This window comes from Lynx canadensis, chromosome B1 (assembly GCF_007474595.2).
Source record: "Lynx canadensis isolate LIC74 chromosome B1, mLynCan4.pri.v2, whole genome shotgun sequence".
Lineage (NCBI taxonomy): Eukaryota > Metazoa > Chordata > Mammalia > Carnivora > Felidae > Lynx > Lynx canadensis.
In genome coordinates, this window is record NC_044306.2 from 75,894,156 (window position 1) to 75,919,138 (window position 24,983).

The following is a 24,983-nucleotide window of genomic DNA, read 5'->3' on the forward strand; positions in this document are numbered from 1 at the left end:
CCTTCTTTTGTTGTCTCCATCCTGCCCACCACAGTGCACTCCCCAACCCCCGTGGTCCGGGACAGCTGCCATTTTTCAGATTTGTCTTCTGACAAACACGTGTCCTTGGCAGGCAGTGGGGGGGAAGGAAAGCCGGGCATCTCCGTGCCTGCTAACCGCGGGAGGATTAGAGAAGGACCTCACTCTGACTAGACTAGATCGTTCATCTAGGGTTACTCACCCCAAGACTGAGAAGCTCTGTGTCCCTGTGTCACTGTGGCACCCAGGAGAGCACCCTCATTCCTGCACTCCAGCTCCCTTGCTGTGGACAGTCCCTCGTCATGCACACAGCCCTCTCCTTGTCCGCTTTAATCAGAGAGCACAGTGGCAGACATCCCTGTGATGGGAGCCTAGAAACCTCCTCAGAAGTTCACACCTCCCCCCTTTCCCTTTCTCATTTTATATCTAATCCTAACAGGAAAACAAAAGAAATGAAGTTTAAGTGTCAGCAAACATAAACCTTAATTTAGCATTTTTAAGTATGCATATCATTATTTTCTCCTCTAAAACAGTTTCTATCTATCTTTAAAGGTAATGGACATGAAGAGGGGAAACCCCAGAGCCATAAACAAACTGATTGGGTTGGTACGAAAAGTAACTCACAACCGAGCAGATCCTATGGTGATAAAGGAGATTCTGGAGAAGCAGTTGTTGTCATGAGATGTTCTGGGTCCGTCTCTGCCTGAGGGACAGCAGAGTGGCCATGACTGAGAACCTGAGCCCGTGAAACCTGACATCCAGGGGCTCAACCTGCTGGCGCCTCCCAGTCTCTAGCCCCAGCTAGAGCTGTAGGCCACCCAGGGCCAGACCCGACTCTGCCCTGGGATGCTACCTGCACAGACCAGCAGCGACAGCCCCGTTTGCCTCATTGACGTGGAAGTGGTTCCAGGATGGCCGCAGTGGTGCTGAAGGAATAGCACGTTCCAGGCCTTAGTAATTCTAAACTAAGTGAAACACACGGTTTCAAGTGCTGTCACTGTTCTAAGAAAACTTCCCATCCCGCACTTCTTTAACAAGTATTTCTGAGTAAGTTCCAAAAGCCAGGCGCTGCTCTAGGTGCCAGGCATGAGCAGTGGTCAAGAGGGACCATGGTCTGGATGCAGTATTTTAGACCTGAAAGTAGATGAGTGGAGATGAAAACCACAACAGGACAGACATGCCAAACACACTTTTGTCTAGACAGGCCCTGCGGGGCTGGGAAGGAGGGCATTAGTCTCACTAGCCCGCACTCATCCACGGAGTAAAAGTGACATTGCCCACATGCTCAGCTCCCCAGGGATTGCCGGGAGGTCTGAGAGTAAATGAAACATTATTTGTAATAAACAAAAAAAAAAAAGTTTTCAAATAAATTTAATGAACAAAATATATACTGAAATATCACATAAAAAATTAACTTACACGTCAAAGATTGTGCAGCTGACAAGGACCCCCGCCCACCCCACCCTCAAGCCGAAAAAAGATTAAAACAAAAGTAACATTAAATTGATTTGTTTTCCCTGGAAAGAATAAGATTATAAACTAGTACATCAAAATCTTGACCTTTAGCAGTAATTGTGGTGCAGTTAACAACCTCTCCGTGAAGGCTGGGTCGCCTTCACCCCTGTTCTCGTGACAGTAATGTGGCTTCTGTGTAACGCACTGGAGCACCCCTGTGTGTGCTGCGTGCCTTTGCTACCTCTGACTCATGGTGCTCAAAGACCACTTTCACAAATGCTGTCTTGTAACGTGTCAAACCGTGGCATAAGAGAACAGGCTCTTTGGAGGCTCTGATTTTACACTGGCTTCTCCAGCGTACCAAGAAGAGTCCAAGCATTGCCGTCATGAACGGTGGCAGCTGGGGAACCAGAGAGAAGCAGACCTTCCCCATCGCCAGGATGACCATGAGTGGTGCCCCAGGTGCTGGCAGTTGCTCAGGACTTCCCTAAGCATCCCCCTTACCCAGCCAAAAGAGCAGAGACAGAAAGGAAACCAGACAAGCAAGAAGAGGTAAGGTTTTTAAAAAATTGTGACAGAATGAGTGGCTCAGAATTGTGCGAGAATGTGTTACCTCACGCAGCAACCACGTGCCTGCTCCGTGTGCATTCTGTTCCAACACTGACGACCTACTGGACCTAGAAGTAGAATATTTTCTTTTCTAGAGAGAGAGGCTGAGTCCAACTTCTCTCTGCACTTTGCAAGTCTGAATTACAAATGGGGCAGGACAACCTGAGCCTGGATTCTGGCAGGATGGTTTTCTCAGGAATAATACGGTTCAGTTTTGTCTTAAAAACTCCCATTTTCACCAAAGGTCTGGCTTCTGGGTAATCAAACGTTACAAAAGATGATACTGGAGGATCTTTCCAGACCCTTTTAAATCAAGGCCTTGCTAAAATGGGTGATGGGGGTGGGGAGGCAGCCAGATGAAGACAAATCACCAAAATTATGTCCAGTGTAGACTGTATTATGGACTGATCATTTCCAGAGAAAAATGCCATGGAGACACCTGATCTTTATAGTGCTGTCTACCTCTGACAATTGCCCATGGTCTTGAATGCCCACTTCTGAAATCCCGAGAATTAGTTATAACTGCTAATAGAAAAAGTAAAATCAAAACACAGCTCAGATTATCTTACTCGGAACCTGACTATATATTCAAAAGACCTATTTGCATAACAGAGTCAGAAACTCACAAAGTATGGCTCTACTCCTAAACAGGTCTCAAGTACAGTTTCAAATACATCTTTGCATGAGTGAGAATTTAGTCTGGTTCGTTGCTGTTCCAACGAAAATCTCATGAAGATGTGTGAGTTGGTGTCATGTGAAGCCATTGCCATCTGTCATTGGAATCCACACACCTGTAGGCTGAGAGGGAAATGTGCTGGAAAACTGGCTCATCCCCAGGATGGCATGAACCAACTGGACCTGGTCATGCCCAAACCATGTGTTCTGTTGGGTGACAGGGAAGTTGGTTGGTTGCTTGGCTGGCTGGTTCTGGCAGAAAGGAAGCTCATCCTCAACACTTAGCATGGTACCTGGCACAGAGTAACTTTAGCGAATGCTGATTAAGTTTATAAAACCAAATTAGTGGACAGCCTTTTAGAATGAGAGGCTGGTGCTGCCAACAAGTAGGCTTTGAATTCTGGACATGAGTCTAGGAAGGAGCTTCTTGACTCTGTCCAGGCATATGCACCAAGGTGAACTTCTGTTCCTGTCTCTCAAAGTATACATGCCTCAGAAAAAAGAAGCTAATCATTATTTATAACAAGTTTAGCATGTTTTAGCTGAGCTTATACACACACACACACACACACACACGCCCCTCTTTTCTAATTATTGCTTATCTGCAAGAAGGCTATGAAATTCTTGAAAGTACACACCCTCCTGGAGCTTTGAGTTAGTTAATTCAGTACACAGCTTATGGGAATAACCCACAATTCATACTGTGTTTTTCATTTCTACTGAATTTGCTGCATTTCAAGGACTCTACCGAGTGTTGCGGGGGCAAAACACTAAGTCTATCTCAAAGGTCATGTTATTTACCCATTACCAAAAGCAGCGTGGAAATGGCGGCCATGCTTCTCTGGCAGATTTCAGACAAGTGTATTCATGGATTATTTGAACACGGATGACCCTAAATTGAAAGATGGCTAGAATGTGATTGAAATCCTCTCTCCTTGCCTCCCTTAATCAAATAATTTAGCAAAAAGCATTTAAGATCAACACTAAATTCCCCCTTAAAATATCTCCAGGCCAAAAAGGGGCCTTGTTACAAGCCTTCTGCAGACTCGTCCCAATAAAAAGTCCGTAGACACACTCAGAAGCACAGACTTCTGCAGCCTCAGCTCCATGAAATTTATAATCTGGCCTGAGAGCTTCCATCACCCTTGTCAGGTTCTGAAATGACATAGTAAATCTAAGCTCCCCAAAAGATGCCTGAAATACATATCGAATGCATACTGACAGAGCTTATTGGCAGTCTTGTAACCGGTGTGGCTGACAGTGAGTTAGGTTTACTCTCATGTCATAAGACAGGAACAAAATTCACAATGACCCAAGGGGATGGGAAGGGTCAGTCCTAGCCAAAATCATCATCTGTCTTCAGATCCAAAGTGCAGAGCCAAAGAACTGAAGACTTACGCCACCCCCGCCCCCAACCCTGTCCCTGTCTTCTTCCCCATAGAACGTCACCAAAAACCTTTCACGAAAGCCCTGTTTATCCAGTTAACGAGCTGCCAGGATAATCTGTCCTCCAAAACAAGTAATGGCCTAATAAATGCCTGAGCGTGGGGAAGATTTACTGAGGCAAAATTATCCCGAAAACAATTCTTAGTCTTCCGAGAGCTCTTCCTAAAGCATTAGGTTTATGATGGTCATTCAAAAAGGAAAAAAAGAGTCCACTCCATTTTCTTAACAATGTTTCCTCAATGATGTGATTTAAGGGTGGAGTATACACTGGTCTGACAGTGTTCTAAGCTGTGATTTGATGGAGAATTAGTGCCGTGTGATTTACAGAATGATGACTGAAGCGAGAGGGGCCTGAGAATATCTTCTCAATGACTTAAAGCTGGTGTGGCCTCAGCCCCCAGAGGACCGCTGCCTCCAGGAAAAGCCAACACTGCAGAGCTGGCTGAGCTTCGCAGCAAGCCACAAATTACACTGGTCTGGGCCAGTGGCTTGAAGTAGCACGTGCAGTAATAGCTGTCCTGCAATAAAGCGTTTCATAAAAATGGCAAGCTTGACAGCCACTTCCGTAAACACAGGACTGGTAATGAGCAATTAAACTGTACTGCCCTTAAATGAGAGCTGTAGCTGATGCTGCACATCCTTAACCTCACACCAGTGACACGGCCCACCCCAGCCAGGGCAGCGCTTCCCTCACGAACCTAGACACGCCCGATCCCGATTCCGAATGAGCGGTGCTTCCACGGCGCAGAACCTCCAACCAGATCTGGACGTCAACCCACATGACCGTGGCATCCCAGCCGATTCAGAGACCATTTTCAACCCTGAGTACCACTGGCCACCCAAACTGAACAGGCAACCCAAATATTCTCGTATCCTGTTTCTGGAGTCTATTTGTAAGAGGATGCTCTCCCCATAATTCCAAAGCTCTGTGAGGTCTTTCTTAATGGACTGAAAACCAACAATTATGTATGACCTAAATCAAAGGCACTTGTTGAGCAAAAGGTACTCCCGAGGACCCAAAAAAGAACTGAATGCATCCTCCCTACATGTGACAGAGACCTCAGTTCCAAGCCATCAATACGTCAAAGTATTTTCCAAGCCAGTACTGGGTAAAGAGGAGAAAATTCCAGAATTCCTTTAAATACTGAGGAAAGGAAGTTATCTATTAATAAAGGAAATCACATCTCTTTAATTGGTTACTCTGGCACCCCCCCTTTCATGGCTGGGAAATTGTTTATACCCCAAAAGCTGTACGTTAGCCTAAATTCACCTGGAATTTGTTTATAATTTTTAAAATTTAGTTGGTTGTGGGGCGCCTGGGTGGCGCAGTTGGTTAAGCGTCCGACTTCAGCCAGGTCACGATCTCACGGTCCGTGAGTTCGAGCCCCGCGTCGGGCTCTGGGCTGATGGCTCGGAGCCTGGAGCCTGTTTCCGATTCTGTGTCTCCCTCTCTCTCTGCCCCTCCCCCGTTCATGCTCTGTCTCTCTCTGTCCCAAAAATAAATAAACATTGAAAAAAAAAAATTAAAAAAAAAAAAAATTTAGTTGGTTGTTTCTAAAGATCTATTTTAAGTATCCCAGTGCACACATATACTTTGAATCATAAAATTCACTCCATCTGGAACTTTACCTCAGACCCTGCACTGGGAATTGAAAGGCATGTGTGATGTTCCAGGAATCCTCAAGTTGTTTTCACTGCCCGGGATCATGAGGCTAGACACAGGGACTCCGGTCTCAGGCCTGCAGCAAAGGGTTTGTGCCCACTGTGCCTGCCAACAGGTAGCACAGCATCTGAGTGGGAGCCTGTCGTATGGAGCAGGGACCACACTCTTGGACCACATTTTAAAGCACGCCAAATATCTTTACAAATTTTCCCTACATTACAAAAAAGAACTTCTGCAGGCCCCACTGACTACTTTATGATTTTTACCATGATTTTTTCCCACCGAGGAATTACCATTGTCACCCACCTACGGTACAGTATCTCCGTATCTTCCTAGATCAAAGTTCATTCCTCCAACCCCCCCTCTCCCCCCCCCACCATATTTGCTTTTCTCTTATTCATAGCTCCAGGACTCTGCTGTTTTTCCTCTGGTATGTCCACACTATTGCCACAACCATCCTTACCTAAGCTACCTGGCTGTTGCACTCCACCGTGTGGATTTTCCAGTTCTCTATAATGCATTTCCAAGTCAGATTTCTGACTTCATTTTGAAAAACCCTGAACACAATACTGTGGAGGAGGTCTATAATGGATGCAGAAAGATGAACCAGTTTCCAATTCCAAATAGGGTTATCATGTGAGTTTGCTACCAGCACCCCACCACGGGAGCTAATTTTACTGTCTCCCACCCCCGACACTGATCATCTCTGCCCTCCTTTAAGGTAAGTCTAGTTCAGTACCTATTTTTAAAAATGCTAAGAGGCACAAAAGCAATCTCTTTCCAAAAGGGTACCCTCTACACAGGGGACTACAGTGGTCTATAATAAAGCAATATGGACTGAAGAATCAACACCATCACCAGATAATGGGGAGAAGTGTAAATCAAGCCAAAAAGCCAATGAATACACTTTCCAGGTATGACTGCAGCATTTTCTGTACCTGTTCAGTCCAAACTGGGAGGTAAATACTTGTCCAAAACGAAGCTAGAGGATAATAAATTACAGCTTACATTCCATCTTCCTGTTCCTCTTTCTTAATCTACCTTGAGCCACCTTCTTTTCCAGTGGAGACCTGGGGGTTTGCGAATACAAGGCTGTGCCAGGAAGCCAGGCCAGTCCGCTGGGCCTCATACATTCCTGCGGCTGTACCACAGCTGGGCAAACCATTTTCCAAGACAGACAAATGTGAAGTCAGAAACATACAATAGGTCGACATCTTTGGTTTCTTGCTTAGACTTAGAAACACTGTGAGGCTGACCGCTGAGAGCCTCCTTGCCCAGGCCAGGTCTCCTGGGGTCCACATTCCATGGGCTGGCTAGCTCTCAATACAAAGCTGCTTCAAGAACCGTGAAACACTGAAGGGCAGCCTCTGCTCTGCAAGGTCTCAGATGGGATTCTTTCCTCCACTGCCCTCCTCTGCTACGGGCCTGATTAAAATCATACCAGTCCTCCTGAGGCACAACCGCCAGACCTGTGGCTGCCCCCAGGGCTCAGCAGCGATGCCCACGAAGAAAACAAGAACTGGGAAGAACTGGGACTTCCCGTTTCCCCCCAAACAGGGAGGCCCACCCTTGTTATGTGCTCCTCCCCTGCTCAAAATAGAGGGGAGTGGAACTCAATGTCCACAAATATCAGCTGTTCATGGTCTCGTTTTTTAGCAGACAGTTATTGTGTTTCTCCCTCTTTGGTGGTTTAAGGAGACCGGTGGCGCTAAGTATAATTATGCCTGGAGCAGGCTGCAAAGCAGCACAGAGGCGCTAATACATCGTGTGGGGGCTTCTAATGAACCCCATTACTCAGAAGGCAGCATTTCTGTGTATAGTGAGTCACCAGCAGGCACTTGGCTTCGCAGGGCTTCCTGTGACCCGTCTGCATTTACATTCCAGGTCCCAAAGTGTACGGTGCTTGTTTCTCTACAAAGTGCAACATATTAGAAAAAGCAAACAGGATCTAAAATAATTGCCAATGTTTTTATAGATTTCATTTAGTTCACCTTTATCCTTTCCCCTGCCCCATACTCCTCCCTACCCCCCCGCAAAACCCACTGTGAGATAGCTTCACAAAATCTTTTATAAAACACAAAACAATGATACCCGAGTATATGATACCCCACTTTCTCCATCAGATCAAACTTCTAAAAACCAACGTAACGGTTTGCCTTTGTAGATTTCATTTTGTGCAAATCTTACTAAAATAAGACTATTTCCAGTGTTTAGGAAGTGATACACTGATTAAAGAAAGCTCTCAAGCAACAAGAAAATTTCCCTGCATTCCAAATTATCCACAACGACATCTGACTTCCCAGGCAAACAGCTGAAACCAATGGATTTGCCTGCAACATAAGGCAACACATGTTGGGCAGAGTGCAAATCTTGGAAGTAAGATGCAAAGGGACACATGATACATGCTTCTGTGATAGAGGAAAGCGGGGCCCCATCTTTATTCTTCCCTTTTAGAAAAGGGAAACCAAAATGCAGAAGGCAACAGGAACAGATGTTCATTCATGTGCTATTTGAAGAGCTGAGCCTTCTAACCCGGGGTACTTCCAGAAATCATGGAACCCCAGTATTTGCTTGGTGTGATCTAAGCTCTAAACTGCAAGATAAGTGACTCAAAGGGATGGGAGAATACCAAAAAATTGAGGAGTAGAAAAGAAAACCTGCCCAAGGAGTTACCAGCTTATGAGACTTACATTCTAGAGGAGGTGGAAAGACCCGGCTAGAGAAAGAGGAGGTACACAGAAAATTTCCCTCCCCACAAATCAAGTATTGTCAGGAAATATCAAAGTAGAAATTTTTGTAAGCAGCTTTGCATTTAACATTCAGTCAAGATGCTAAAACCTTAAAACAAGAACCTCTATTAAAAAAAAAAAAAAAAAAAAAAAAACTAACAACAGGAGTCCTCAAAGTCACCCAGGATCTTGTAGCACAGAATGGAGTGTTCCTGGGCCAAGGCAGCCAGTTCCTTCAGGAACTCTGGGAAGAGGGCAGCGGCCAGCATGGTGTTCCTCACCGGCAGGGGCAGGCTTGGGGGCACCCCAGCCACCTTGGCTCTGTTTGTCAGGAAGGGCTGAAGCACTCTTGGGGGACCATCCAAAAGGTTCTTGCCAATTCCTGTCCTGGAAGCATCCTGAATGGGATCTGAAAGCAGAAAGAAAACTGTCAGGGTGACCCTCCACAGGACTTTATGTCCACCCTCTTAAATATGTGTTTGAGGGGAGGGGGCTGGTGGACTGTCTAGTCGTGGGTTCAGTTCCTAGAACCAAAGTCCGAAGACACAGCCCTTGAACATGTACCTTCTCCGCCCCGTGGCGCACACACACACGTGGCTGGGTTGCTGCCCAGCAGATAACCTCCAGCACGAGGTATGTGATGGCGAGAGTTTTATCCCAAATCCTGTGTAAGGAACTTCGTGCAGCAATTGTGGCAACCCTCCATGCCCAGGACATGGTGAAAGGAAAAAATGAAAAAGGTGTCTCCTGCCACTGCATCCTACCAAGTGAAGACTTAACTCACCACGTGTTATCTGGGGACGTCCAGAGGCTCCACCTGCTCTCTTGGTGTTGGGGGAACCAACCTACCTTTACCAATTAAAGCAGAGCTGCAGGAGGCAAGCTGGGCTAACCAAGCCACTCCATGCTCTCTGTAGCTCCGGCCTCAAGGGCTCCCTGAGGACCCCCAGCTCCTGGCTGGGATCTCCAGCCTTTTTTGAAGAACAGAATGGAAGAAGCCTTTTAAAGGTTGGAAACAACGGAGAGGAAGCTGGGTGCTAGGAAGACCGACCAGACTGGGAACTTCCCACCACCATGGGCATCTAGTGGCAGCAAGTGGCTTAGAAGCCTCCATCTAAGAAGGGTTTTCAGGGGTTTCAATCTCAGCTTCAGTAACACGGGTCCAGGATGAGATGAGCCCAAACTTGAACATATTCAAATGATTTGCATTTCCACATCAAATCAGTTTTACTAATTAAAATGGTTCAACTTTCCCCACTATTTAATTCTTAAATATCTCCAGCCTTCATATATTTATAGGAATTATTTATGCGTCCGTCTGCCCCTACTCAAATAGGCTCACTACTCTTTATAAATCATTATATTCAAGTTCTTCATTATTTTGGCTGCTTTTTAGAATTCAGTCCCATTTTTCAACACTTCTCAGAGTGTCGCTTAACTACAGTACTAAAAATTCTTGACATTTATAGTACTTTCCACATCTCACTACTATAGTCTTTAGTGTGAAAAAAAAAATCCTCTGCTTTACTGCTTTAAATATCTTTTAGATTAGAGTTTATCACACTTCATTCCATGAAGAACTGGAAAAGTTGTAGAGGATCTGTCTGCTGCCACCTTTCAGCAGAAACACACAACATGTCCGGACAAGAAAGTGAGGACAAAAGTGTTGAGATCACTGAGGTCCATGGCCAGCCTTGGAGACCACCCCCCTGGGACCCTCACGGGAGTCCTCCAGCACCGCAGCTCTTCAAAGGGTCCAGCAAAACTCACAAAGGAAGCTGGCCTGGCTACGAGTGAGGAATGGGACACCCATAGGCAGTAATCCCAGGCCAAGACCTGCACAATCCATGGAATTCTCTTCCCCATATCTCTGCTCCTCTAGATCTCACTAGCCTCAAGAGACCCCAGTGCAGTGGTTAAGAAGAGCACACACTCTGCCACTTAGTGGCTGAGTGACATCAGGGAGGTTGCTTCACCTCTCTGTACTTTAATGTCCTCGTGTGTCAAAAGCTCACAGAGTGGTAAGGATTAAGTGAGTCAATAGGAAACTCAACACCCAGAACGCAAATAATCCAATTAAATATGGGCAAAAGACCTGAATAATGAGACCACAATGAAATCTCACTTTGCAACTGTCTGCATGGCTAAAATCAGAAACAAGAAATGACAGGTGTTGGCAAGGGTGTGGAGAAAAAGGAACCCTATTGCAGTGTTTGGTGGGAATGCAAAGTGGTGCAGCTACTGTGTAAAACAGTATGGAGGTTCCTCAATAAAATTAAAAATAGAATTATCGTATGATCCAGTAATTCTACTTCTGGGTATTTACCCAAAAAGAACAAAAACACTAATTTGAAAGATCTATGCAGCCCTCTGCTGCATCATTATTTACAAGAGCCAAGATACAGAAGTAACCTAAATGTCCATCAACGGATGAGTGGATAAGAAGATATAGTACATATATAATGGAATATTACTCAGCCATAAAAAAGAACGAGCTCTTGCCTTTTGCAAAACGCGGACGAACCTGGAGAGTATTCTGCTAAGTGAAATAAGTCAGACAGAAAAAGACAGATGCCATATGATTTCACTTACATGTGAAATTTAAGAAACAACACAAATGAACAAAGAAAAACAAACAAAAAAACTCTTAAATATAGAGAACAAACTGATGGTCACCAGAGGAGGGATGGGTAGGGAGACGGGTGAAACAGATGAAGAGGATTAAGAGGTATAAACTTCTAGTTATAAGACGAAAAGTAAAGCAGAGGGAATATAGTCAATAACACTGTAATGATGTTGTTTGGTGACAGGTGGTGACTACACTTACCGTGATGAGCACTGAGTAATGCATAGAATTGTTGAATCAATGTTGTACACTGAAAACTAATATTGTATGTTAATTATACCTCAATAAATCAACAAACAAGAGGTTAAAAAAAAATGAGCCACTAGGCATAATGTACACAGGGACCTCTTGATGGGTCATCCATCATATCATCAGCAATTCAGCTGCCACTGACTTCAGAGACTTCCTGTTTCCTGCCCCAGATGTCGTTCCCTGCTCTAGCCTCCCACCCCATTTTATTAACCAGCAAAGGCCAATGTGGCCCTTTAACGTTGTATTGTTTGTTTTTCCTCCTCTATCAGACCTTGAGTTTTCTGAGAGCTGAGCCCCTAGGGGATGTGTCCTTCACAACACCCAACCCACTTCGTCATTCATAGCAGAAGCTAATAAACATTCGCTGAATGAACGAATGAGGAAGGAACTGACCAACATCAGCTCTTCTCTACAACTGATCTCCCTGGATGGTTCATTTTCCTCATCTCCATCTTTCTCTTTCAAATTCACTCCTCCTTCCTCCCAAAAAAGGGTTTTTGTGGTTCATTATTCTAGCTTCATCCATGAATTCAAAAAGTGTCATGACTTTAAAAAAGTGTCATCACCAAGGCTCATTTACCCACTTGAATCCAAGAATCAAAATTGTCTTCACTAATAAGGCAGCAGCAGGAGCGTGCCCAGTGAGGGAGACCTAAGATTTGCAGGGAAACCCTCCCAGCAGGCTGTGCTGTTAGCACGGGAGTGGCCTCTCAGAGTGTCACAAAGCTCCATCAAGTTCTCAGTTCAAAAGCAAGGAGAACCAAGTTATGGTTCCTACCTGGCAACTAGCTTATCATATAACGTCTCTGTTTCCTTTTCTGTAAAATGGAAATACCACCCACCTGACCTCCCTCCCTCCCAGAACTCATGATCAGTGAAAGGACTCTGAAGATTACTAAATACAAGCAAATACAACCTCTGTGGTTTGGAAAGTATTTGAGGGGAAGTGGCTGATCCCAGAGATCAACAGTCTCAAGGATGACAAAGTGACAGCTGGCATAGGAAGTCTGTCCCTATTTGAAGCCATTAGTGAGGAGGCTCGTTTTTTTGTTTTATTTTTTTTTTAATGTTCTAATTTATATTTGAGAGGGAGAGAAAGTGCAAATGGGGGAGGGGCAGAAAGAGAGGGAGACATAGAATCCGAAGAAGGATCCAGGCTCTGAGCTGTCAGCACAGAGCCCAACATGGGGCTCGACCCACAAACTGTGAGATCATGACCTGGGCCAAAGTCAGACACTTAATGGCTGAGCCACCCAGGCACCCCTTTGGCTCATTTTTTACAGGGCTGTCAGGAGGCCAAGGGAGTAGAGCACCTGCATGATGGGGGAACTCGCTGCAGGCACCCGAGTTCCACCCATCATCAGAGGACTCAGCAAGCACGCACAAGCACCTAAAGAAAAAGGCAGGGAAGAAGAGAAGTATAAATAAATGTCAGAATCGGGAGTGGTTTTCTGAAATGCTGCCCTGGGTCTGAAAAGCTGCAACAGAGGGTTTTCAAGACTAATACTGGCAAGATTTAAAAGTCAGGTGAGAAATCCGTTACAAGCTCCTCCCACCCACCACGTCCACAGTGCTAGACAAAGTACACAGCTCACAAACATGGAAAACCCCAGTGTCTGGCCCATTACCATGACGCTTGAGCTCCTGGATTCAACTCATTTAGAGGCAATCGCATCACACTCAATGCTTTGGTGGTCAGCTTTGTGCAAGGGGACAGACACCTTTCTCATTCTGTGAGAAAGTTTAGAGACTTTTTAAGTTGAGAGGAGGGTGTCACTTTGCCAATATGAAAGAAGTTGGAAAGTTTACCTGAACAATTCTGTTAAAGGAAAAGTCTTCTTCCCCGAGAGAAGCTTCTCACAAGTCAAAGCCCCCTGAACATTACAGACCTTAGAAAGCATCAATTATGGCTCATTTGACAACTGTATGTGGTGAGAACAAGTTCCCCTGGGCACACACCTGGCATCCACAGCCAAGAAACAGTCTGAAGCCAGGACATAGCACAAGGTGTGAGTGATCCCCGCCACTCCCCACCCCACCACCCCTCACCTGGAGTGTGTGGGTCAAGGAAAGCCTAGGAAGCCAGTCAGCGTCTGTGCCCTGGGCTCCACACACTGGGCAAGACAGGCTCAGGCACCTGAGCCTCATGACCCTGGCGGACTACTCCAGGCACCTAATTTCGGCTGCCTTATACGAAAATGAAGCCAGTAGTATCCTTCTCGCCCACTGCACCGTGCTATCTGAAAACAAGATTGCCTCGGAAAGCACGTTCCAAATTGAAAACTACAAATGAAGACCAAGCATGGAGTGTAATGTAAGAAGAGGCATGCCACCTTCCATCTACAGATTGTAAAAATGCCCACAATTCTTCTAGCCCTTGCCATGGAGAGGTGGAAGTTTGGCTCCATTCTTGAACCTGGGCCGGCCCCATGACTTGCATTGCCCAACAGAATGTAGCAGAATTGACCTTGTTTGGGTCCCGAGACAGAGCCTCAAAAGATTTTGTACAATCCTGCTCTCGTTCTTGCAAACCTACAGCCGTGATGTTGACGAGCCGGGGTGAACCCTCTGGATGATGAGTAATACAGACCCCCACGATCCCCATCACCCCAGCCGGAAACCACCCATATGAGTGAGGCCATCCCAGACATCCAGCCACCCGCTGACAGCCACACATAAGCAAGTCCAGCCAAAATCAGCCGAGGCTGGCCCAGATCAGAAAACCGGGCAACCACACAGACTCGTGAGCACTCATAAATGACTTTCTCTTAAACCACTGAGTTGCTGCAGTGGTTTGTTACTGAACAAAAGCTAATGCTCACAGGGTGAGCTACAGAGGTGTGCTCTGGGTTCAGGAGGAACACAACTAAGAGACCAGTAGTCCAGGAGCTAGGAGAGGCCACGCGGGCCCACAGCCCACCTTTCCACAGAGACATGGGGGCTACTCCCCCTCCGTGAATGGCCCGGCCCAGCTTGGACTACTCTTCTCTAGGGCCAAAGCTTGGAGCCTGCCCCCTCATCTCCCAGTGGCACAGGCCCACCTGTCTTTCAAAGTCTGCCTTGCAGTGCCCTGAAGGCTCTTCACAGTCAGAGCTCTACAGCCAAAAGGACTTGAGATAGAAAACAAATTCTTCATTTAAAAGTCAAGGAACAGGAGGCTCAGTGAGGCCCAGTGACCAAGAGGAAATAGCTACACAGAGACAAGGTCAAGCCATCAGAGTTCTGGGATCTTTTCAGCTCCCTTCTCCCAGTCCAAATGAATAGTTTTTACCTTCCAGAGCCCTAAAGCACATTTATTTGGGGCCTGAGAGTCTCTGAAAACATAATAAAGAGAACAGATGCCCTCCTCAGGGCAGGACTGGCCAAAAAATGGTTCAGGGTGTGCACATAATGCCTCTTTCTGGCCCACACACGCCAAGTTATTTATTTTAGCCAAGCAACAACATGCAGCACTCCTCCCTGACCACTGTCGGGGAGGCAAGCAAATGTCCTACTAAGCCCTCCCAGCCGGGAGCAGGCCAGGTGCAAGCAGGGGAGACTTTTCTTTAGGTTTCAGAACGCGAAGAGGCGGCTCTCCCCTGTTGGGGAAAATGAAGATGTATTTAGATGCTTTTAAGGCCCAGGAGCCAGCACAGCATCGGTGAGCCCAAGTCAGGAGGCTGGGGAAATGGAAGAACAGTTGGAGGAGAGACACAGAGGAGACACCTGACTTACCTTTGGTTAGTGACTCAGGGGTCATGTCAGACATGTCCACTCGGAAGAGCAGGTATTGCTGGGCTTGTATGAGGAGCCCTGGGAAGTCTCTCTCCACAGAAGCAAACTGCTCAATCTTGTTTTTCACAGACGCAAGGACCTGTCAAAAGCGACATTAATGATGTTAATGCTTCACAATGGAATCCCACCCTCAGTTATCGATACATCTTTCTGGTACAGCCCTCGCTGCTGAAACTTTTATGATATCAGGCATTTGCTTGTTTTTAACTGCCTGGGTGTTCTTGGTAGGGCGCCCTCGAAACATCAAGCTAAATGAAGCTTTGCAGTTTGTCTAGAATAATCCACACAACTGGTGTCATAGGACGGGGAAGGAGAGCAAATGAATTAGAACCGAGGGATTTTAGAAAAACAACAAAATAACAGAGGAAAGGAGAGAAGCAGCCCTCTCCTTAGCGCCCATAAAATCAACAGGTATGGATATGGGCTCAGCTAACGTACCTGATAGAGGGAGCGGACACTTGGCTGGAAGACCATGTTGGTGTTGAGCAGAAAGGAGCGCAGGAGAGGCTGCGGGTAGCTGGCTAGCTGAGTAATGATCCCGATAAGCAGCAAATTAACATGTAGAGAGTTCTCCAGCATGTTCTCCAGCTTTGACAGGACCACGCTGATGAATGGGCCTGCAGGAAGAGCACAAGGCGTCAGGGCTGGCTCGGCACAGATGATATCTTTCCTTGACAACTCAGGAGGCACTGGGGCCACCGCTCCCAAACCGCGGGTCTGCCAGGTGCAGATCAAATACAGAAACAGCAAATTGAGCCAGATCTTCTCCTGCCTCAAAGCAGAACATGAAGCAAACCACCACCACCAGGAGAAAGCAGGGATACGTGCATGGGAGCTTTTGACTCTATGAGCAGTTTTGATGCTTTGAAAATTATCACAGACCTTGAAAAAAGTCAGAGGAAGCATAATTTTAAAGATACACTTCGGGGCACTTGGGTCCAACTTCAGCTCAGGTCATGATCTCATGGTTCGTGAGTTTGAGCCCTGCGTCGGGCTCGCTGCGGTCAGTGCAGAGCCTGCTTCAGATCCTTTGTCCCCCCCTCCTCTCTCTGCCCCCTCCCCTGCTCAAGCTTTCTCTCTTTCAAAAATAAACAAACATTAAAAAAAATTAAAATACGGGCTCTGTGCTGACCGCTTAGAGCCTGGAGCCTGTTTCAGATTCTGTGTCTCCCTCTCTCTCTGACCCTCCCCCGTTCATGCTCTGTCTCAAAAATAAATAAACGTTTTAAAAAAATTTTTTTAAAAATTAAAATATACTCCATAACGTTGCCGTATTTCCTGGAACTGCCAGAGCTCAAAACCATGATATTCAATCACCTCATGAAGACACATACTGTAGGGCTTCACACAAACATCAGAAACCAGCAAAAGTTTTAGTAACAAAAAAACCTTTGTGCTAGTAAAGAATAGCAAACACACACAAACTATGTTTGCCAAGTAGCAACATGTGAACCGGGACTGTCTATCCACAAGAAGCACCCAGAGAAAGATCCCGTCTTGTGAAATATCACCATGTGGAAGAATCGGAAGAAGAGAAAAACCAGGGGTGAATGAGGCCTGGGCTGTAATTTTAATGGCACTGGGCAGCTGGGTAACAATACTTTGATCTTCAGGTGGAGCAAGCGAGGGAGGGAGAAGAGGGACTCAATTTGGGGAGGTATAGTTTGAGGTGTCACAGGTTCCTCAAGAAAGAAAATCTATACGACTGCAAAAGTAGTTCATAAAGAATTAGGCAAAAGGAGGCTTTGACTAATTTGGATCGTGAGAAAATTAATGTGCTTTATGTGGGAATTCATTGAAGACAGGGAAAATAAAAAAAATTAATCTGGCATTAATAAAATTACTTGAAGACATTTTCCATTTTTACCATAAAAGCGGTCCATTAAGCAAAATGAATGAGAATTCTGCATTTCCCCCAGTGGAGCTATTGATGATGCCTCTAAACCATGGCATCTTTATAACAAAAGCACATCACCCTTGATGAATAAACCTGTCTTACGAAGATTTCACCAACATTAATACGAGTTTAACAAAAACATACTTTACCACAAGATGCTTTATTCAGAAGCCTTGGTGGTGCAAGACAGTAAAACCCTTTGCAAGAAAAGAGAAGCCATCTGTGAGAATTGGAAACACCAAACCTAAACCCTTTACCCCTGGATGATGGCGATATTCCTGTTGCTGGGGTTGCAGAGGATGTTTCTACTGGGGCCTCAAACAGAAAGGTACTACCCCCTCATGTATTTAGATGAGCCTCAACTTCCCCATCTCTGGGATGGACAGAGCTCCTCACTTTCCACAACACAGGCGTTCAATGAACTCTCTGAGTAGAGAGCCTTCGCAGAGGCCCTGCTCACAAAACACAACTGGGAGTGTGCCAAACACATTCAGAAACTGGATGAGAATCCCACTTTGAAAGCACCTTAAAGAGGCTTCATCAAAAACCCTGGAAACGTCACTAGTAACTCTTCTGAAGGCATCACAACCCAATTCAAGCTTTTCAGGTAGAGGTACAAGGTGAAGGCTGCTGCCCTCATCCTCCCCGACTCCCGGCCAGGTCTTCCCTTTCTTCCCCTCCCGCCCCCTCCCCCGCTGCCCTGCAGTCCCTGGCTCAGCATATTTTCCTCCAGAGGAAGCCAAGACAGGTGAATTCAGTCCCTTGAGGTAGATAGAATCCCCTATAAATAAACACATGTCCTTAATGAGAGTCCAACCCTGCCCTCCCATGGCCCGAGACTGTACTTTGCCTGTGTAGCCATCCAATGCACATGAGATGTGCGAACCTTGCAGGTGCCCAGGGCAGAGCAGGTATAGTCTACCGCTACTACAGGGGAGGGAAACAGACCAGCCCCCTGTGGAGAGCGAGTGGCATCACCATCTCTGTTCTGAATGATAGAACGTTAGGTCAAGACCAGCAACTGTCATAATCCACTAATGACATTAATTACAACTTCTTAGGCATGTGCAAAAAGAAACATCCATGAAACCCTTTCAAATTCCTCTTTTATTCTTAGTTGATTTCCAGCACTTAAAAAAAAACTGCTTGGCAACAAACAGTTGCTAGGGGAAACTCTTAAGCAGCTGAAAATCAGAAAAACTCAGCTACAATTTAGAAAGCCACAGGTGTGTGTGCGGGGTGGGGTGGGCAGTGTGTTTCTTCTTCCTCTCTTCTTCTAGGAGGACAGGCAAACTCCCCACCTAGCAAATACTAATTTCTCAGAATAACAAGACAACGTGTCATTCACGTCTCTCCCCTCTCATGTGCCCTCTTCCCCTGCCCCCACCTACCCGCCCACTCCTCCTCTTTTCTCTAACTCCAAGAATGAAGCGGCCATCAATTCCGTGCCTCGGCTCTGCTGGTCCCATGCTGGAAATACCTCCTGAATGTGGGCCTTCACTGCCACCTCTCTGCCAGCTCTGCCTGAGGTCTGAGTCCCATGGTTGCTTGTCTTGACTCCAGCAATGGTCTTTCTATTTTAGTAGAGATTTAAATGATTTTTTTTTTTAAGTTTTCTTCAAACAGTACAGAACTATAAAGAATAGCCTTTGTCCCTGGAGGCAACCCCTGTTAACAGATTAGAGCGTGTTCTTCCAGAAATATATATATATACATATATAATAGAATATATATATATATTCTATATATATTCTATATATTATATATATAGAATAGATAGATAGATATAGATATATAGATATATATAGATATATATAAATATATAGAGAGAATATATATATATAGAATATATATATAGAATATATATATAGAATATATATATAGAATATATATATATCTATAGAATATATATAGATATATATAAATATATATAGAGAGAGAATATATATATAGAATGTATATGTTCTATATATATTCTATATATTATATATAGAATATAATAATACATATATAATAGAATAATAACTGAATTATTATTTAAAACATTTACTAATCACTATGTGCCAGGCAGTGTTCTAAGTGTTCCACACTTTTCATGTATCAACTTACTTAAATATTCTACAGGAGACTACGAAGTTGGTTATTTATCCCCATTGAACGATGAGGCAGAACACTAAGTGTACGTGGCCAATAAATGAAAAGTCACGACTGTAATCCAGCCCATCTGTTTCCAGTGCTCTGCTTCTTTTCACCAACACACTGCCTTGCCTCTGCCCACGCACACGTGTGTGTGTATCCTGGTTCTTTTTCTTTTTTTTTTTTTTTTGATCAAATGATGACATCTTCCACACCCTGTCCTGCACCTTGCTTTTCCATCGAACACTCTACCCTAGAGACTGTCCCATAGCAGCACATACAGAGCAGTCGCATTCAGCACAAGGCTGCAAGCTAGTCAGTCACCATGGGTACTACATTCGTAAAACAGTCTCCTACTAGTGGACATTTGGGTTGTTTCCAGTCTTTTTCTATTATAAACAACACCTCAACAGACATCCTTGTAAATACATCTTGGCACATACGTGTGAATACAGACTGTGAGACGTTCCCAGGAACAGAACTCAGAGCATGAATGCATTCTGAATTCTGCCACAGTGACAGCAGGCTCCCACCTGCTCTCTCTCTCCCTAGTACTCTAGGCTGGCCTTTCGAACACAGACCCAGTCACATCACTTGCCAACTCAAACGCTTCCAGGGTTTCTTCAGTGCCAGCAGCGCAAGGTCCCTGTTCCTCAGCTTGGCCCAAAGACCCCCTCCCCATAAGGTGGCACCAACCAACCTCTCTGGCTTCCGCTCTCAGACACTTCACTGTCTCACAGGATCCACACTCTGTCACACCTGTGCCTGCGCTGTCAGGCTCCTTTGTCTTCTGCCTGTTGTTTCCTCTTCCCCAGACGATCATTCTGAGCCACTTTTACCTGAGAGCTTCTATCTGCTGTTTGTACCCCTCTTCTGTGAAGTCTTTCCCACTCCCCCCCCCACTGGGCTCCCCTAAGATGTGTGACACACAATCACTAATAATGCACTTCTTTGGAGCGCCTGGGTGACTCAGTCGGTTAAGTGTCTGAGTCTTAATTTTGGCTCAAGTCATGATCCCAGGGTCGTGGGATCAAGCCTCACATCGGGCCCTACTCTGACAGCATGGAGCCTGCTTGGGATTCTCTCTCCCTCTCTCTCTACCCCTCCCCCCCCCCAACTCTGTGAGTCTCTTTCTCTCTCAAAATAAACAAATAAACTTAAGAAAATAATGCTTTTCTCACTGAGTACAATTCTTTCTTGATCTCTCCTCTGAAAGTCTGTGAATCCCTTCAGTTTTCTGTCCTAGTATCTGGCACAGAACCTGCCAAATATTAGGAGATCAATACAAGACTGCTGAATGCACAAATAGAGTTAATTAGATAAATGGAATGGAATGCTTTGATCGTCCTGAGAAGCAAATTCATTTCGGTGGAAATCAGGATTCCACGGAGAGACAGAAGTTACGCTTACTGCTACACAACACACTCAGGAGTTTGGAAACTACAAAGTTTATATACGTGGAAAGAGAAAAGATGTTTCCTGAAGCTGTGTACAAATTTCAAAGGAGGAAAAAAGCAAAATTTTGGTTAAAATTACCTATATGTATCAAAAAAACTCACAACATTTTGTTGGTTCTCAGGTGTATCCTATGCAAAACATTGATGTTATTTGATAAAGTGTTGTATTCTCTTTTTCTTCTTGCCCTAAGCTATACTTTGTTTCCGCAATTTACATATTTCCCAGGGACGAAGCTCTTTCACAAGAAAGCCAGCGTTCTGTTCTAAAGAGCAACCCTCATTAGCCCTGGGTGGCTCTCACACCCCCAAGAGCTCTGCAAAGTGGGGATTTCCAGCTGGGCCAGAGTAAATGGGGCAGGCCCCAGGCAAAATTCGGGTTTGTGGTAGGTTACCTCTGCCCCCCTTCACGCAGCCAGGGCCCTCCTGCTCCCCACCCCACCCCCAGCCCCCTCCCCTTATCACCTGGGCAAAACTGAGATTATCTAATCCTTCTTACTTCTGATGGACTGATTGAATTTTAATTAAAACCCATTCACACTGAAATGTTATCTCCACTAGAACCTCAAGCCTTTTAATTGTGGAATTAAAAGCTCTCTCCCTCTTTAAATAAATCTTCAGGCCTCAGTAAATAGATGAATAAATACAGGAGGAGGCTGGAAGAGCCACTTGAAATCACAGGAAGCCTACCAGACTGGGCCGGAAGATAATGTGATCTCATCTATTTGGGGTGATCCAAGGAGGTGGAGCACGGCCGGTCCCACCAAGCTGCTCCCCGCCAGCCAGAGAAAGGCAAGCCTCAGCCAAGGCTGCCGGGGGCTGCCCGTAAGAGTGATAACAACACACACGCCCCGCCCCGGGGTTCCCATTCAGTCCTCACAGGAGAAAGGGGAGGGTTTAGGATCTCAGAGCTGGAAGTGCTACAGCCAGGAATCCCCCACAGGCCTGACTCCAACGTCGCTGTGGGTCCCTCTGCGGTGTCAGCCCCTAAAGGGGGGGATCTCTCCCGGTTACCTAGACACTGCTCAGGGGTCCCACACCAGCCTTCCCTGAGTTTGATGAGCCCCCTGGGCCAGTTCCCCCCGCACCCCAATTTGCAGATTCAGCTATTACTGGCTAATATTTAATGATGTTTTCTATCATAACTCCTCACCCCAATCCACGCGTCTGATATCCTAACCTATCCCTTGGGCTCTTACTCGGTTCCTACCTGTTGTTAGGGGTATATGCTGGAACACACCCACTCGTTGGCAGAGTTACAGGTTTATGGGGGTCCACTCTACTTATTTTTGGGTAAAGATTTTGCAATTACCTGAAATGAGCTCCGGGGCAAAGGCATACCTAGCTCCAATGGCCTCTGATGTGTGTATACAGCTGTCTTTATTCAGCAGCTATTCTCAGCACCTGCCCTGTGCTCTGTTCTCTGTTCAGGTGCTGGGAAAGAGCAGAGAAAATCCAACACCTGTGCCTTCGCGGAGCCTATGATTCTAGTGGGGGAAACCGTACCTTTTTTCTATACAAAAACACATGCCATGGAGAAAAATCAGTAGACTAAGGGAAATGAGGCTATCAAATACTGAGACTGGATTTTTTGTGTGGTTTCATCAGTCCTATTATTTTATCACACATATATCAAGGGAAGCAGTTACCCAGCTGTGAAATGCATCCTCTGATTGGCTGGGGTCCAAAAAAGACCGCTAGAATGACAAGGTAACATGAAACCACCTCTCTGTGCTCTTCACAAATCCACTTTCCCCCCTCTGTTAGGTAAAGTGGCAATGCCCCTTGCCTCCACCTACCGTACTTCCTCGTCACAATATGTCCAAGTACTTACAAAAGCAGAAATCAGAAAGCGAGTGAAGACCATCACCTGTGAACGGGGTGCTCTGAGTCCTCACGGGAGGCTGACTGGCAAAGGCAGTCTCATCTCTCACCCCAAACGGGGACGGCGCGGCGTCGATGGTGGGAGCGTCTGCTATAAAAGAATCAAAGTCGTCCTCCTCTTCCAGGGCCTTCTCCCCGGCCTCCTCCTCTTCGTCCTCCTTTTCTCCTTTGCTCTCTTCTTCCTTCCCCTCTTGCTCTCCCTTGAGATGCAAGACAGCAGGCGAGGGGAAATTCTCTTCTGTCAAGCCCTCGGGGCCCGAATCCAGTTCTTTAATGATTTGGTCATACTGGGCGATGAAATCTTCACCCCCTGGGTTAATGACCATCGGCTTTGAATCGTGTTCAGCCTCGGAGATGGGAGACACTAACTCCGGGATCGGTTGCGGGGCTATTTCCAGCTCCTCTTCTTGTGTCGGTCCCTTGGACGCATTTGGAAACAGGTCTGAATTGTCCCTACCGTGTTCCTCCTCTGAATCCGTGCCTGACGGAGGGCTGGGCAGGGGGCCGTTGTTCAGGGCGGGACCCTGAACCTCAGTCTGGGCTTGGCTTGCAGGGCTGGCGGTTTCCGCCTGTACCTTCCTAGTATCCTCAGAGTCCTTCTCGGCACACAGCCGGTACACCATCACATCATCCTGGAAGTCGGACTCTTCGATGTAGGACCCTTTGAAGAGCAGGATGGCGTTCTTCTTCATCTCCTGGATGTGTCTGGGGGGGTCGACTGGTGCCGGCGGGCCCGAATTCTCCAGATCATCATAATGCCCAGGGGATCCCACGTCCGCCCCTGAGGAGATGCCGGTGTCATAGCTGTCATCCCACTCCAGCTCCGTGTGGCTCTTCTCCTTTCCTGGAGGCAGCGGAGAGCCCGTCTTCCTGGGGAGTTGCGGCGGGAGCCTGAACACAGGATAGGGGGAGCCGACGGCGCTGTCCTCCGCCAGACTCTGGACAAACGTCTCCGGGTCAGGGGAGTCTCCGTCGTACAGGGCGGACCAGACTCGGCAGTCCCTCGTGCAGCGGAGGATGTTGGTGTGGGCCTCCCACAGGTACTGCAGGTAGCTGATGTCCAGGGCTTTGCCGTACTCCACGATGCAGGCCGACGGAGACGACACTTGGGGCACTGGCTGCTCCACGGCCCCTGCCACGGGAGGCAGAAACGAGTCAGAACGAGCCCCCTGCTTACACGTACAACAGGTGGGGAGACAAAGGTAGTGGACACAGATGTGACTCATTTGGCTGCTAAGATTTTGTCCCGCCAGCTACTTCAGTTCTAATTAACTTCTGAGTAAAAAAAAATGGTTAGATTTTAAGAAGGAAAGCTAAGAACAGAATGTCTTCATAGAAGTTATAGAATCATAGAGGAGACCTAGAACTCCACCATTTCTTTTTTTTTTTAAGTTTATTTTGTTTATTTTGAGAGAGAGAGAGAGAGCAGAGGAGGGGTAGAGAGAGGGAGAGAGAGAAGAAGGCTCCACACTGTCAGTGCAGAGCCTGATGCAGGGCTCAGTCCCACAAACTGTGAGATCATGACCTGAGCCAAAATCAAGACTCTGACGCTTAACCGACTGAGCCACCCAGGTGCCCCAGAACTCTACCATTTCTTTTCTTCTTCTTCTTTTTTTAATGTTTATTTATTTTTGAGAGACAGAGTGACAGAGCATGAGCGGAGAAGGGGCAGAGAGACAGGGACACGCAGAATCTGAAGCAGGCTCCAGGCTCCAAGGTGTCAGCACAGAGCCCGATGAACTCTACCATTTCTTAAATGGAGAACTTACATGGCAGGTGCTTTTTCAACACTACCCCTCCCAACAGCCCTATATGGCAGATATCATTTTCTCCATTTACAGGCAAAGAAACTGAGGCTCAGAGACAAAAGATCACCCAACTAGTCAGGGGCAGAGCACAACTCAAGCACAGGCTGTCTCACGTCAACCCCCGTTCATACTTTGTTCGATGCCACACCTTTGCAAGCTTCCTGTCTCTTCATTATCTAAATCTCTACCAGGCCAGACCAGAATTATGAATTGCATTACCTGTCTACCCACCCACCTACGCCACTGTTCATCCATTCGGGCACTCCACTGTAAGGCGATCCCAGAGTGGGAGAGTGGAAATTATGTGGAATTTGGAATCAGAGGACCCATCAGCTGTGTAGCCTTGAACAAGTCAACTCCTCTGAGTATGTTTCTTCCTGTGTAAAATGGAAATACTACTTTCTTCAAAGGATTAAATGTGAATACAGGGAAAGAACGTGGCAAGTTGTAGGCATTCGACAATCGCTTGTTTAATTTAAATTTCGAATTATGCAGCAAGGTCAGCCCCAGAATCATTCTTGAAACAACTTGCTTAGTAAATAAAAAAAGACATCAGT

General features: G+C 46.2%; 2 protein-coding genes across 3 annotated transcripts in view; one reads left to right on the forward strand and one right to left on the reverse strand.

Moving 5' to 3' along the window:
• The window catches only part of GATB (glutamyl-tRNA amidotransferase subunit B), an 85,216-nt gene extending 83,379 nt beyond the window's left edge, over positions 1–1,837 (forward strand). The window contains exon 12 of one of the 2 annotated variants that reach the window (XR_003968300.1): positions 571–656. Coding sequence is in view for 1 of the 2 variants with exons in the window: in XM_030312928.1 (XP_030168788.1) it covers positions 571–699 (129 nt within the window). In the remaining variant the exon portion in view is untranslated. Of the gene's footprint in view, positions 1–570 lie in introns of both variants that reach the window. The other variant, XM_030312928.1, reaches the window with a different exon arrangement.
• A 6,767-nt stretch (positions 1,838–8,604) lies between these two features.
• Positions 8,605–24,983, reverse strand: part of FAM160A1 (family with sequence similarity 160 member A1) — a 244,720-nt gene continuing 228,341 nt past the window's right edge. The window contains exons 10-13 of the mRNA XM_030312922.1: positions 22,605–23,750; positions 15,686–15,864; positions 15,188–15,326; positions 8,605–9,004 (exon numbers count right to left, since the gene is read on the reverse strand). Coding sequence (XP_030168782.1) covers positions 8,751–9,004; positions 15,188–15,326; positions 15,686–15,864; positions 22,605–23,750 — 1,718 coding nt within the window. The 3' untranslated portion in view covers positions 8,605–8,750. The remainder of the gene's footprint in view (positions 9,005–15,187; positions 15,327–15,685; positions 15,865–22,604; positions 23,751–24,983) is intronic.